This window comes from Sitodiplosis mosellana, unplaced genomic scaffold (genome assembly GCF_009176505.1).
Source record: "Sitodiplosis mosellana isolate CC-2019 unplaced genomic scaffold, AAFC_SMos_1.0 Smas_scaffold_1, whole genome shotgun sequence".
NCBI classification, from domain to species: Eukaryota; Metazoa; Arthropoda; class Insecta; order Diptera; family Cecidomyiidae; genus Sitodiplosis; species Sitodiplosis mosellana.
This window is the reverse complement of record NW_022595244.1, coordinates 13450513-13465763: the sequence shown is the minus strand read 5'-3', so window position 1 is coordinate 13465763 and position 15251 is coordinate 13450513. Positions and strand designations below refer to the sequence as shown.

At 36.6% G+C, this 15251-nt stretch overlaps 1 protein-coding gene across 4 annotated transcripts in view; it reads left to right on the top strand.

Moving 5' to 3' along the window:
- Positions 1 to 15251, top strand: part of LOC129567822 (soluble guanylate cyclase 88E) — a 65451-nt gene that overhangs the window by 46794 nt on the left and 3406 nt on the right. For 3 of the 4 annotated variants that reach the window (XM_055445184.1, XM_055445179.1, XM_055445199.1), the window contains 9 exons: positions 11612 to 11725; positions 12657 to 13004; positions 13101 to 13382; positions 13500 to 13705; positions 13925 to 14048; positions 14210 to 14342; positions 14454 to 14540; positions 14632 to 14876; positions 14996 to 15142. In XM_055445184.1, the coding sequence (XP_055301159.1) occupies positions 12837 to 13004; positions 13101 to 13382; positions 13500 to 13705; positions 13925 to 14048; positions 14210 to 14342; positions 14454 to 14540; positions 14632 to 14876; positions 14996 to 15142 (1392 nt within the window). In that variant the 5' untranslated portion in view covers positions 11612 to 11725; positions 12657 to 12836. Of the gene's footprint in view, positions 1 to 6730; positions 6814 to 11611; positions 11726 to 12656; positions 13005 to 13100; positions 13383 to 13499; positions 13706 to 13924; positions 14049 to 14209; positions 14343 to 14453; positions 14541 to 14631; positions 14877 to 14995; positions 15143 to 15251 lie in introns of those variants that run through there. The other variant, XM_055445191.1, reaches the window with a different exon arrangement.

The window sequence follows — 15251 nt, the reverse complement described above, 5'->3', positions numbered from 1 at the left end:
ATAAATTAAAAGCTGAAGCATTTACACAATTTCAAGCTCACGTTTTTTTACTGCTCTTTTTTTTCATGTCTTTTTCAGTTTAAATGTTGAAGGGAAAAAACGCTGAAGCTGAAAAGAATTTCATTTCAATTACAATCATTGTTATCTGCATTTCATGCTGGCACAATGAGTCCGCGCTGTCAATGTACCCATTTGATTTAATGTGCTTTCTTTTCAATCATTCAATGCGAACCGATTGCCAAATGAAACGAAAAAAGCGAGCAATCGCAATGCTGCTGCTTATTTGATTGATTTTGAATTGATTTGAAGTTTATCATTTGATCCGTCTCAGTTGAGAGGAAATTTGAAATTGGAAAAAAATGCACGCATTCAAGCTGAAAGCAGAGAGTAATTATTGGATTGAATCGATAATTCTTTGTTTTTCTGCTGTGTTAACGCATCATTTTCGTTGAAAATGAAAAGGGAGAAAAAGAGGAGCGTCTGGCGAATTCCTCGAAAAATAATTTCTTCTGAACATGGATCAGGCGTGTGAATATTCAATTGAGACGGAGACAGACTGACTGCCCAAGAGAAACGGCCAATATGTTTATACGCTGTCTATCCGCCGAAAATACACTACAATATATATTCACGCTTATTGGACGCCGAATTGAATATATATTCTAGTGTATATTCGGTGTATTCTTCAGCGTGAAACATATTGAATCAACGAATGCATTCATAGCCACCAGAGGGCGCCTGAATATGTTTCAATATGTTTCACGCCGAAGAATACGTCGAATATACACTAGAATATATATTCAATTCGGCGTTCAATAAGCGTGAATATATATTGTAGTGTATTTTCGGCGGATAGACAGCGTATAAACATATTGGCCGTTTCTCTTGGGTGATGCATCTTGTGATTTCTGTAAATCGATTATCGGCAAGACGGTTCCGATTGCCTCGGATGTACTTGATAATGATCGCATTCACATTAAAACAAATGGCAGAAATTTATTCAAAAACCCATAACGATGTTCGTTCCGTTTCGTAGATGCCATGTCTTGCTCGTCAAATCGACAAATTCCTTGTCAATTTCAGATTAGGAGCTTTGGAAAACATACATCGCCAGTGCATGCCACAGAAAAAATGTGTATACCTATATATATAGAGAAAATAATCTCGGAGTGAACAACATTACGATTTATGGCATAATAAATAATAAATGAATTATATGAATGTGTTGCTTTGAGCGATTCCCATTCCTCGCTTTTCATACACATTCCGAAATTATACAATGTGTTTTCGTAATGCCGAACAACTTTACGTTGATTTGATGGGTGTAATATATTTAACAAGTGTCGATGATGCGCAACACGACTGGTGTCGAAGACGCAAGAATAAGCCACACGCATGGAATTGATATCAGTCATGACGACTATAGCATGTAATCACACGCGTACCATGTGCCTACACTGCTTTTGTCGCCGTTTTCGTCGCCGCCACACATACTACTTTCATTAGTACGTGTCAATATGATTCTTGATGCTTTTCACACACACACACACACACCAAAGTGTTCATCTGCCAACTATTTGGCATTCCTCCTTGTGGTAATGTATTAATATAAATTTTCTTGGAATGAGTTCTTCCCTGTGCTGTTGACGAAGTGTGTGAAAGTTTTACCTGGCGCAATCAATATAGTTGACTGCCAGAATGTCGGTCTCATGGCACTGTTTATGTTAGCATTTTTCGTCCAATGAAGAAATATTTTATTATATTAGCAGGAACACAATCTATAAATAATATGATATATACAACAACGACATGAATTGATACACATGACGATGAATAAAATAAAAAAAAGACCTCAGTAAAAGTTAACAAACAAAGTACTTTCGTTGAAAGCTTTTGCGGTATAGAGTTTCTATGTTGGGGTTGATAGCTTCTCTTTGCGCACACTGCCTTTTTCTCTTTATGTTTATTTTTACTGTCGTAAACAATGCACCATTCTTACAATTTGTCACTCTTCACTCCTCCAACTGAACACGTTCCATTCGCATTCAGATTATTTCTTCATCGTTCCCAGATCAAAATCCGGCATCAAACAGATTTCAAGCTTGAATTCAAATGTTTAGTGTCAAATGATGATAATAAATAAATTCCGTTTTATCTTTTACGCATACAAAACCCAACGAATAGAACGGTGTTTCCGGTGAAAATATTACATAATAAATGAACCATGAAAATTGCCCGTCCGCATTTACTCAGGGCTCAGCTCAATTGAAATGCCATTCGTTTTTTGACATATGTTTTGTCTTATTGGTTACGTGATTCAATGAAACAATAGCATAAAAGCGCCAGTCTTAACAATGAGCCCCGCATAAAATGCCGTCACTGTACGTGTACGTGATTGCTAGGAATAAAATCAAAGTGCGAACGGAAAAAATAAATATCGGCCTGTAATATTCACTGAGGCAGAAGCATGTCAGATTCTGCTAACGAATCAAAATCGAAACATAGAGACAATGAATGGGAAAATGATAAACATTCAATTTTGTTATCACATTTCCAGACGAAAAGGAATCGTATCAGGAAATAACAACCGTTGTATTGTTCATAAGCCGTCAGAATCGTTGAGTAAGCCCGGAATTAATTCAATCTAAGAGGCGATGCTTTTTGTATGAACCAACGGAATTCTTATCATTCCCATGAATATATATATATATATATATCCTTTATTTGACCATGGTCAAATGGTGATATTTCAGTCATGTCGCAAGAAGAAAGCAAAAATTTAAAAAAAAAGGAATTTTAGGTATTTTGGCATTAACAATAAAGTTATAAGAATGTTACAAGAATTTTCATGCGGTTTTAAAAAAAAGAAAAATCTATTTGTTTGCTTCTGTATGAAATAAAAACATTCATAATTAAATCATGATTACATTTCGCTCCCCTTTTGTGGTTGATTTCCCACAAGAACTCACCATTTTATTTGAAGAAGACAAATTAAAACCCTGAGGATATCCAAGGCATAAATGTCATATCTCCTGTGCATTGAAATGTTTTCTCCACTTTGGAATGATCCAACGAGTGAACTTTATTTATATTTAGTTTTTGAATCAAAACTTTTTACAAAACAATGCGGTTAACATTGTTTGCAGATTCTTTGTGTCAAAACTTTTATAAATTGTTGAACTCAGATTCCATTCCGAGTGATGTGCACCCGTGATACGGAAAAATTCAGAGCAGTGCACATGTGTGTGTTATATGAATGCCGTTTCAGCATACAAAGGGGAAGACAAAAAAAACAAGAAATGAAATAAACGCATTTTGACTACAGTTTGTGCTTGTGTACACTTGACAACAAATGCAATGTGGATAAATTCGCTGAAAATGGCTATTTGTGTGGAGCGTTTATTTTTATTAGCAATTTTGATGGGATGGTCCATTTTTGTGTGGAAAACGTACGGTCAAAGCGCAATTTTATTGGCCACGCACAAACATTCCAAGATCATCAGCACATAAAGGTGATTCCAAAGGAAAAGCCGAAGCTCCCTCGTACGACTGAATCAAACCAGAAATCACGCACAAAGTATCTGTTTTCCCTTAGCCTTAACATTTGGCAAACGGCACCATGAACAATACTATCCTATACATTTACTTTTGCCTTGAGCGTTCGCACAGATGCTTTTTTTCGCATATTATGAAATATTTGGTACGGTTCCAACGTATTCTATGCTCCTCATATTTTGGCTATTAAAAAATAAGGAAGACTTTTCTTTTATCATATCATAATCGGATGCAAAATGCTTACGAAGCATATTTTTTCTAGCTGCCATCAACATGTTTCGTTGGCAAGTTTTCATGGAAGTCTTTGGAATCCCGATTTTATTATTATTTTTTTCATTTTATTTCATTGTTCCTTTTCGCGGCTTTCATTCCAACATTTTATTTTCCAATAAAAAAATACGTATTATGAAGCGATGAAAAAGAATTTAACCTCACCCAAAATTTGCTACTTAATTAAAATATGAGAAAATTCCAAAAACGTTCGCTTTGCTTTTCTTTTGTACGAAATTCACCAATTTCTTTTTTATGGGCCATTATCAACGAAATCAAATTGATCCTACAGAATAGGAAAAAAAGTCATTTATACTGGGACAAAAACGCATTCAAGTGAATACTCGGGAAATTGGCACATTAGGGCCAGCAAATCACATTTCGAACATTCAAATTCTGTCGGTTGTAAAATTGTTTCAATAAAAGACTACAAACGGGTTTGTTATCCGCTGCGTGAAACGAGATGAATGGAGAAGTCGGAAGTAGGAAATGCGTATACATGTGATTGAAAGAATGTTTTTGTGCTGAGATAACATTCGTTTCATTCATTCATTCATTCATGCGGCATCACCGTAACGGCGCGATTCGTAATCACCTCCACGATCAATCACTGCCGGATGGTCGCTTCCTGATAATATGCTATTTCACCATAAAGTACACGCGTGCTGATTTGATGTGAAAACAAGCCATTTTGCGCAATCATCAAACTGATTTTCGAACGAAATGCGTGGTTCGCACTGATTTTACAGCACTTACATTCTTGGAACGACATTTCAAGCTTATAAAGTTCAATCATCATTGACGGCGCCAACACTGTTGAAATGGAATTATATCATTTTCTCCTGAATGAATGCAATGGAATTGCGAGCTCGGAATGTGTTTGCTTTTGAACAGGAGCTTTTGTGGAAAATATTTCGCTTTTCTAGTTGATAGGAAACACGCACATCATTTGGTAGTTGTCAAACATCAAAGAAACTGCAGACACAAAACGGAGCGATTGCTTCAAGGTGCACTTGTTCTTTTTTTGACGCGTCTGTTTGCTTTGCACATTTCACTTGAGCATCGTATAAAAATGAGAAAACATTTCGTTTGATTTGAAACAGTAACGTTGTAAGTTCCTCTAATTGGATTCATTTGAGCATTGCTTCGATGTACCATGTTTCGTTTCCAATTGAAGCAAAGAAAGAAAAAAAAGTGGCATAATTGTTGGCTCTCTCCCTCTCTTGATTCTTGAATGAATGAAAAACACGAACGAAGCCCAAAGCGAAAGCAACATCCCCAGACGAGAGGGAATTACGCACCAGCCATGCGGTAAAAATGTGCAATACGCTACATTTGATATGAATTCACATTTTGAGCATTTTTTTCTGCTTTTACTTGGATATTTTTTTAACAGCGCGTACCATTAACATTGGAATTCCATGTCGCATGAATGGTATGCATTTCGAAACCCATGATCGATTTCGACACCACGAAACTCTGTTAAGATTTGCATCAATAAAATGTAACAAAAGTTAAAAATAGAGAGGGAGGGAGAGAAAGTGGCTGACAACCAGAATTCCAATCAATGCGAATTTGAATTTCCAAATGCGACACAAAGCATATATGCTTTGTGAAATATTTCTCTGCCACTCCCCATTCAAACTGGGCGGCTTTCCAATCCTAGTAAAAAACATGCGGATTAGATGTATTTAGCATAAAATCGATTGTTTACCAACAAAACTGCCAGTCACACGGCAATCGTGACTTTTATCAGTTGCCACGTATTATAGTTCATAGGCAATATTGAATCTACACATAATCACTTGTATGACAAACTTGTTTCTGTTGGCAGTAAAGTTGCTCCGCATTTTTGGTCAAGGGTGAATTATAAACCTTATTGCCATTGACATTGGAAAAATGGCTGTGGTCAGTGTAGTCTCAGGCACGTTTTTATGCACACAATCTTTCCATAAAGCATATTGCTTCATCAAAAGACGAAAAATGAAACTTTACAAATTTATCGTCCGTCCTACACAATTTTCTATGATGAATTTGATCGTGCAAAAAGAGGAGAAGAAGTTGAAAAAGAATACATACCAATGCAGTCGCTTCTGTAAGAGAAAAAAACGGTGAGGAGAAGACTTGGCTTCTTTATATAAGCCGATTCAATTTATTGTAACCATAGAGGCAAGGATAAGCAATTCAGCAAATTATTGATGCGAATTCGTATGCTTTTGTAACGAGAGGCGCGCAACAAGCTTCGTTGTCGATTCGATCGATTGTAAGCAAAAACTAGTAAATTGTGTTTTAACCGACATTTTACTGCGCCATTAATTCTCCCCAAAGAAAGCCATATTTTTCCCGTATTTTTATTTGTATTTCCAGTTAGCTTTGCACGTGTGCAATGTGCATGTGCATTGAATTCAATTTATTAGCGATTGCGACGATATAAATTGCTGGTAGCGTGACGCTCTATTCGTTTTATTAAAATTTGTTGCATTTCAATTGGAATGTGCAATTCGCACACTGCAAATACTGCCCGTATGGAGCACATAACACGGAAATAGAAGCTACTGCAGAATCAAGGAATTGAAATGCAACATTCTCCGTACGCACTGCGATGGTGATAGATATGCAGCAATTGTCGTCAGGATATTTTTATTCGTTAGACTTCAGCAACTTCTAATTTGATGAGACAATTGTATGTTTAGCATAAATACGCAATGCAATGAGCATATATATTTTGTTGTAATTGAGTTATTGTTGGGCCTGAAGCAGATGTGTACAAGATGTAGGTCAGTTGCTTTGTTTCGTAGTTTGTCTGACTGCCATGTTGGTATGTTGGTATGTGTGTGTGTGTGTGTGGTTTCATTGTCGTCATCATTATTATCCGCTACCATTCACAAAGCTACTGCTGTTCAATCTCACGCTGACATTCCACGAACCAGATTGGTTACAGAATTGATTCAATCGACTGAACATCGTGCAAAATGTGGTTGACGAGAGGTAAGTGCCAACCACAGTTTGATCAATGTGTTCTACAATATTCTTTCAAAGTCGAGTCAAATCGATGTTCAATTTGGTTGTGTTTCACTGAACAGCACCAAGCCTCATTTCCCGAAACGTGCTTCACTCGATGTGTCACGGTAACAAATCGACGATTATGTTGTAAACCATTCGAAGGTTGATATTCATTTGGTCTTTGTTCCTTCCTCACCACTAAAGTGTTTGTTGTTTTCCTCTTGAAATGTGTGAATGGTTACCACTTGTACGTGTGTGCGTGTGTGTGTGTGCGCGTGTGTGTGTGTGTATCTGCTCATATGGGTGCCGTAAATGCAAAAGCCCCGCAGTACCTCATAAGTTCATCGTCAAATAGTGAAAATGTTTAAGCCAATATGTTATTTACATGGGAATTTGCTTTGCTACGATTTTAATGGTCATATAGTGTGTTGTACGACATAGAGATAAAATTCAATACATGCAATTGATGGATTAAGTCATGGATTCCATTCCGATACCCAATATTTTCTGTTTTATGGGCACGTGATCATTCAAACCCAATAGCACAAACTTCAAACCCGTAAACAATGGCATTCACACGTGTCGCAGTGTCAGTTGCAGCAGTATAGTGTATTTTAAATTTATAGCACGTTCACGGTTTAATGTTGAAACTAAAATAAATGAGCGTGGGTTTTGTTGAGCTGCTAAACAAAAGGACATTCTACGGAAAATGAGCAATTTAAACGCTCAAGTAATCAACATAAATTCCATTGTCATTGCCAACATCTGAGCACCATATCCACCGAAAATGGAATATTTGCACATACACACAGCGTGTATCACATACGCATACACTAAATGCCTACAAAACATACATTAAACCGAAAATGGCCTTGCAACTCAAATAAACCACTGAATGAATAACATTCAATTGAGAATCAATATATTCGCAATTAATTATAGTGGGTGACAAATGAAATGAATATTGCCATTTTGATCGGTATTGAACATTCCATTCTCATGTAGAGTTGAAAATACGATTTCCGTCTGCTATTGAAATCACTTCCCAAGAGAAACGACCAATATGTTTATACGCTGTCTATCCGCCAAAAATACACTACAATATATATTCACGCTTATTGGACGCCGAATTGAATATATATTCTAGTGTATATTCGGTGTATTCTTAAGCGTGAAACATATTGAATCAATGAATGCATTCATGACCATCAGAATATGTTTCAATATGTTTCACGCTGAAGAAAACACCGAATATACACTAGAATATGTATTGAATTCGGCGTACATTGTACGCCGTACACTAAGCGTGAATATATATTGTAGTGTATTTTCGGCGGATAGACAGCGTAAAAACATATTGGCCGTTTCTCTTGGGATCATACAATTGAATTTTCAAAAAACCGCTAAATATCTGCAGATATTGGAAATTATTAAATCGGATTCACTATGTTTGAATTTCATTACTGGCATTCAAAGCTGGCATGCCAATTATAGTAATTGAATTGTTACCGGATTATCGAGATTTCTCCATCCTTCCGGGGATTCTACCCAACATGTAAATGGATTTACGCAATATGACAAATAAAATGTCAACGTTACACGGAACATATGCTGCATGAATGTAGTTTTTCGATGAAATGTGGATTGAACAAATCTCCTATCAAATAGATATTTCACCAAGTTTTTGTTGAAAAGCAGTGAATGAATATCGGAAATGGTCGATGAAAAGATCCTTTCCTTCATTGAATGTAATTACAGTATTTTGTTTGAACGGAAAATAAATTCAATTTGAAACGAAAGACAGAATATTGAATACAAGAAGCGAAAACCATTGCATGCTAAACAGCACCATTTTGCACATGCTAGCATCTCCACCAAATTGAACACCATTCAGTGGTGCTCATAAGTATTGAAGAAGACATGAAGTGGTTGCCGTCTATGTCATGTGCCCCATGTATACACTGGCGTCTTCAATTCACACGCAACTTTCCGCTTGGTAACGAAAACCACCTATTCCTTCGACGTGTCACCATCCATAAAAGTTTATTATATTTCACAAACAAAAATAGCAAAAGATCCGTGTAACAACCGGGTGCATAGTAGTACTAGGTCACCAATTTACATGTTAAATGTGTGTGTTTAATTTGATTTTCTGTTCGAAAGTCATTAAATTCTACTTATTGAAGCTCTTTGAACAATCCCTTTGCTATAGTGTCGCTGTTGTGTTTGCGTCTATTTAAGCTGGTAAGGATTTTGAGTGTGGCAGTTAAACTGCATTGAAATTAAGCACATTTGAAATTAGTTTATTTTAAGTGTCTATTCATACAAGTGCACTCTCATTGAATAGTCAATTCGTTCATCAAGCGCACATTTGTTAAGGGGCATTGATGACGTGTTTGTTTGCACTTTCATAAGTGCTACAAACTTGGAATATTCATTCTTTTCTTCTTTGCACACCTCCAAAAGAATGGATGGTAAACTGGCTACGTAGAATTGCACGAGTTGACTTAACTTGACTTATTGCTGAAACGGTGAATATGCATGAGCTTAAAACAATCTGACAAACGAAGCAAATCCAGCACGAATTTACAAGAAATATAAATCTTCGAAGATTTAAATTTGTATTAGCACAGACATAGACAATCTTCTACTCCCCCTCCACTTTCTGAACGATTTCTTTAAGTTCAATGAGACAACAATGCGAATGTTTTTCGTTTAATTTGTGTGTTTTGTTATTTTTATGCGACGCAAAGGAAAACAACCGAATTTAATGTGTCTCACACAATGAGTTTTACCTGATGTGAAAGAGCGTAGCAGCGAAATCATTTATACGAATGTGATGAACTCTAACGTATCTCTAGTGGGCTATTCTCCATGTCTTTATTGTTTGGATTGATGAGTTCGCGCTCATACTCGCACACATACACATTCACGGCACTCAAGGCACAATATACAAAGCAACATACACAGATTGTTTGTATAATTGTTCTTTTGTTGTGGTGAATGCGATTTGGTTTAGCGGCAAGGCATTAGTGTGTGTATGTGTTGCAGCAAAGACGCAAAGTAATCGTTAAACAACTCTCAGTCAGTTCAAAGCCGTCTAATTTTAAAGTAAAATATGCGACGACAACGACGACGGTGATCAAATAAATAAAAGTTGCAACGGATGGGACGGGAGAAAAAAAAATACTTTCTCACATGTGTATGGTTCGAGACAAAGCACATAAAGTTTGTTTAGTGTGTGAACTTCGATGTTTTTGGCCGCACTAAATCTCAATACCATTGGCCAGGGGTTTGGAACGAAAAAAAGAATTATATGCATTTAATATGAATGAACTAATTCCATAATATGCAAACACTCATCACATACGAAAGAGATGGCATGCTATGACCAACACTAGCCACATGTGTAGCATTTAAGTGAATATGTGAATAGAAATGTGGTGGTATCTGACCCCTATCTCTATTTTTTTATGGTTGGCATAGTTCAGAGTACGAAAAATCACTTTGGCTAAAAGATTTATTTCGGTGTGTTCGCGCCGTGCTGTCTTCATCGCCGCATCCGCGCGCAAGATACATTGTTTGTATTGTAGTCCATATGTTATCAGGCGTTATTAATCTGATTACGTAGATGGACAAGCGACATATAAAAAATTATTACATTACATCTTTTAGACGGTGATTATTATTTTTCAGCGATCGTTTGTTGCCGTCTACTACAATCCAAAGAACCGATGAGCTCGCGCTATTTCTCTTTCTGCTTAAGCTTTGATAAAATGAACCGAGTTTTTATTATCTTTTTAATTATATTTTATGTCTCCATGAGAACATCATTTCACGGTGTCATATCGGAAGCCTACTGATTCGTCCGACGAACAGACTCCTCTCTTCACATTTTTCTCTTCTTCTTCTTCTTTTTTTTTCGTCGTCTTATGCGTCAATGTTTTTATTATTTCAAGCGCTTCCGTATATATTCTAATATCTAGAACGACAACGACACTTGTTATTACAATGTGGATAATTTTTTTCTTTCTTGGACGCGCTCTCCGCATTTGAGACACATTAACATACACACAACTTTTAGTCATGGCCTGATAATTTTGTATGTTGTTCTGCGAAGCATGGCATCCCTTTTTCTCGTTGAATAATCATGTATAGTGGTGCATTGATCGTGATGTTTTGCACATATCATCGCTATTAAGACCATCAGCTCTCGTATACTCACACATTAGTCAGCCTCTCCGTTTAAACATGTATTTGAATATTATTTATTCATTTGTTCATGGAGGCAAAAAAAGGAGAAAAAAAGGACTGAATAACATGAATTAAACGACATCAACTACTACTAAAGAATGTTGTGCGAAAGTGGTGGGCCTGTCCACGACAGTTGAGTGGCCGACAAAAAATAAATCGAGACTCAGACTTTAGTATAAATTACAACGGTTTTCGCTACTAACGTATTGCGCTCGAGTGTTCAACATTTTTTTTAGAATTAAATCGCTTCGAAAGTTTTTGGACTGATTTTTTATTAATGTTTGGTTTTATTTATTGATGAAGGACAATTAAACTTTCTATCGGATCGAAGAAAGAAGCAAACCAATTTTGAACATTGATTTTCCGACGTTTTTATTGCAAATTTTTATGACAATATAAAAAATACGGAAAAAATGTAAGAAGAAGGAAAATTTACACATTGTTGAGATCAAGTGCTGTGCCAATTTTAAGCTGCAACAAACATAGTGGAACGAACGTTTGATTTAAATGTACATTTCGTTCATTCCAGATACGAGTGTTCGGTATTGCAATGACGGTTTCAAAGGAATAACTAAAATGCATCAGGACAATTCAAATGGACAAATATTTTGTGTAACACTAGTGGAATGCTATTCTGAGTGATGTAAGTGAAATCCAATATCAAAATCGAGTGAACGACGAAATTGGTGTTTCGGTTTGTGCTGCGGAATATTTCATACTGTTGCTGTAGATTTTTTCATTTTTTTTCTTATTGCATCTACGTCTCGGGTGTATATCAATTTTTGTATGGGAATTTTCCGAATCCAAATGGAAAATTCTATTGTACCGTTTGCACGAAATAAGATTGCGAATTTGACGACAACAACAACAACAACAACAACAATCGAAATAAAGAACTAGATATAACTCACAGCACGTGCCACGAAAATCTCATTAGATAAGCTCTGAACCATAATTTCCTATGCGTTGTTATTCGGTTTTCGGTTCATGGAATTTTCTGCATACCCATAATAAAAAAGTTGCTCGAGTATTTTGTGCGCGTGCTGACTTTTTGTGTGTAATCCTCAAACTCATCTAATGTGTTTCTTTTTGCAGTTTATTTTACGGTTTTTGAAGTTATAGCTCGAAAAAAACACACGAGAGAGAGAGCGTGAGAGAGCTAAGAAAACTTCAAGTTTAGCACAAAAGCATCGTGACTAGTGTGAATGCTTCGAGTGTTTCTATCGTTATAAGTATTTACGAATCAGAATAAAAAAAATATTGTTTACAACACACTTTTCATTGAAAGACTTGTTATCCATGCACATATACGAGAATACCGTGTGCTGTCCGGGCTTGAGTTCAAGTGTTTGACTCGTGTGTGAAATAAAGATTATTTTTGGTAGCGTCATTCAATGTAACGTGCTGTTGATGCGGCCAACAGATATGATAGCATCGCAAGCGATTACATTCAAATTATTTTTAGAAGTTTTATTGTTCAAGTTCTTATTAAGAATGAACTGACTAGACAACATTTTCTATTCACTTTGTATAAATCATGCTAATCTGAAAATATATGTATCTTCCCCGTGAAGCCATACCACTTATCTATGGTACTTTTGTCAACTAAAAAAAAATCAACCGCTGAACACAACGAAGAAGAAAAAGCAACAGTAGCAGTAGCAGAAAAAAGTTCACACAAAACACAATTGGGAACAAGCGCGCAGATAGATCAGTAGGCAGATCAATCATATTTTACACCACAACACCAAATAATGTACGGTTTGTTGTTGGAAAATTTGGCCGAATATATCAAAATCAATTATGGCGAAGATAAATGGGATGAAATTCGACGACAAGCCGGCATCGATGCACCATCATTCAGCGTACATCAAGTGTATCCGGAAAATTTACTTAATAAATTGGCGAAAAAAGCGCAACAAGTGAGTGCAAACCGCTGTGGAAAAACGAATGAAATGTTTGTGCGAATATTGATTTAATGCCTTTCTCTTTCTCCCGACTTCGATAATGTTCTCCAGGTTTTAAATGTGCCAGAAAAAGAGTTTATGGACCAGATGGGTGTGTGTTTTGTTAGTTTTGTAAGTCAATATGGTTACGATCGTGTTCTGTCTGTGTTGGGCCGTCATATGCGTGATTTTCTCAATGGATTGGACAATTTGCATGAATATCTGAAATTTTCATATCCTCGAATGAAGGCGCCATCGTTTATTTGTGAAAACGAAACAAAACAAGGTCTCACGCTACACTATCGCTCGAAGCGTCGCGGCTTTGTTTATTATACAATGGGACAAATTCGTGAGGTAAGAGCCAGTTTTTTTTTATCTCTGATGCACACTACCAGAAACAAAACAAATTCACTGGCGACAAATAAACAGCATTCTTACTCGATTTTCCAATAAAATACCAAACAATTGTAGGTGGCCCGACATTTTTATCACAAAGAAATGCATATCGAATTGATAAGAGAGGAGATTCTATTCGACACGGTGCACGTGACATTTCAATTGACTTTCGATAATCGTGCATTCACCCTGGCATCGCTAGCAATGACACGTGAGGAAAAGCACTTGCCAATCAGTGCATCAGTTCTCTTCGAAATATTCCCATTTTGTGTTGTATTCGGGTGAGCATTAAGTTTTCGACACTTGTTTCGGCGTTTGTTTGTTTTTCTTCTTCATTTTGGGTTTGGTAATTCAATAAACTTACACGGCACTGGGTGCTCGATGAACAAGAAAAACCAGATAGATTCGGTTTGTTTCTCAAAGTTTGTTTTTCCGATTAATTTTTATATTGGTTTTCCCCTATTTTTCCTTCGATTTTTTGTTTCTTTCTTGGGATTCAGATCCGATATGGTGGTGCGTAGCATTGGAAATTCATTGCTTGTCATTCTACCTGAACTAGTCGGCAAAAAAATAACGGCGTGGTTTGATTTGGTCCGACCCTTGATAGCTTTCAAATTCCAAACTGTAAGTCAACTTCAGCTTGCAGTGTACATTGTTGCGGATACGCACAATTAACTTTAATTGCTTTTTTTCATTTTCTTTCTCCCTCTCAACCTCTCGTTTTTCCACCGCCTCTCTTTACATAATCGTGTTATCGCTATGATTGTGTGCACGTGCAAATGCAGATTTTGAATCGAACCAATAATATATTCGAATTGGTTACGGTGGAACCGGTGCCAGATCGTTTGGAAACACTCAACAAAGATATTCTAGGCAGTGAAATTGAGGGAGATGAAAATCGAAATCTACGATTGAAAGGTAACCCAATGATAAATATTCGATGTGCACGTGCAAAATGAACTGCAAATGATTCCGGATTTAAACCATTTCTCTTTTCTTCCGGCTTTTCCGTTTTTATTTAATTTCTAGGTCAAATGATTTACATGGAAAATTGGAGAATGATTATGTTTCTAGGTACACCAGTGATGCCGGAGTTAACGTCATTAATAAATACAGGTAGGAAAAACAACACTTTGTTTCTGCGTTAAAAGTGTGTTTGTAAACTTTACCGTTTTATCTTTCACCTTCACTCTCGTTTCGATTCCAGGGTTATACATAAATGATTTGAGTATGCATGATTTTAGCCGTGACTTGATGCTGGCAGGTACACAGCAGTCAGTTGAGCTGAAATTGGCATTGGATCAGGAGCAGCAAAAATCGAAAAAATTAGAGGAATCAATGCGTAAATTGGACGAAGAAATGCGACGAACCGATGAATTACTATATCAAATGATACCGAAGCAGGTGGCGGATCGTTTACGACGTGGAGAAAATCCAATTGACACCTGCGAGGTACACAACATTATTATCGAACATGGCAGTTCATCCAAGCAAATATTTCGCAGCAATTTCGTGTGCACAGCTGATTTTCTAATATTTTGATTTCGATTTTTTTTCCCTGTTCTTCGCAGATGTTTGATAGCGTTTCGATATTATTTTCGGATGTTGTAACCTTTACGGAAATCTGCAGTCGAATCACTCCAATGGAAGTTGTGTCAATGCTCAACGGAATGTACTCGATATTTGACACACTAACCGAACGCAATAACGTGTATAAGGTATGATAAACTAAATTCCTTCGGTTGCTGCCACAGTAAATTAAGAATATTTATTACATCAGATTGTGTTGTGAATGGTTTCTGTGTCATTCCTCTGATTTAGGTTGAA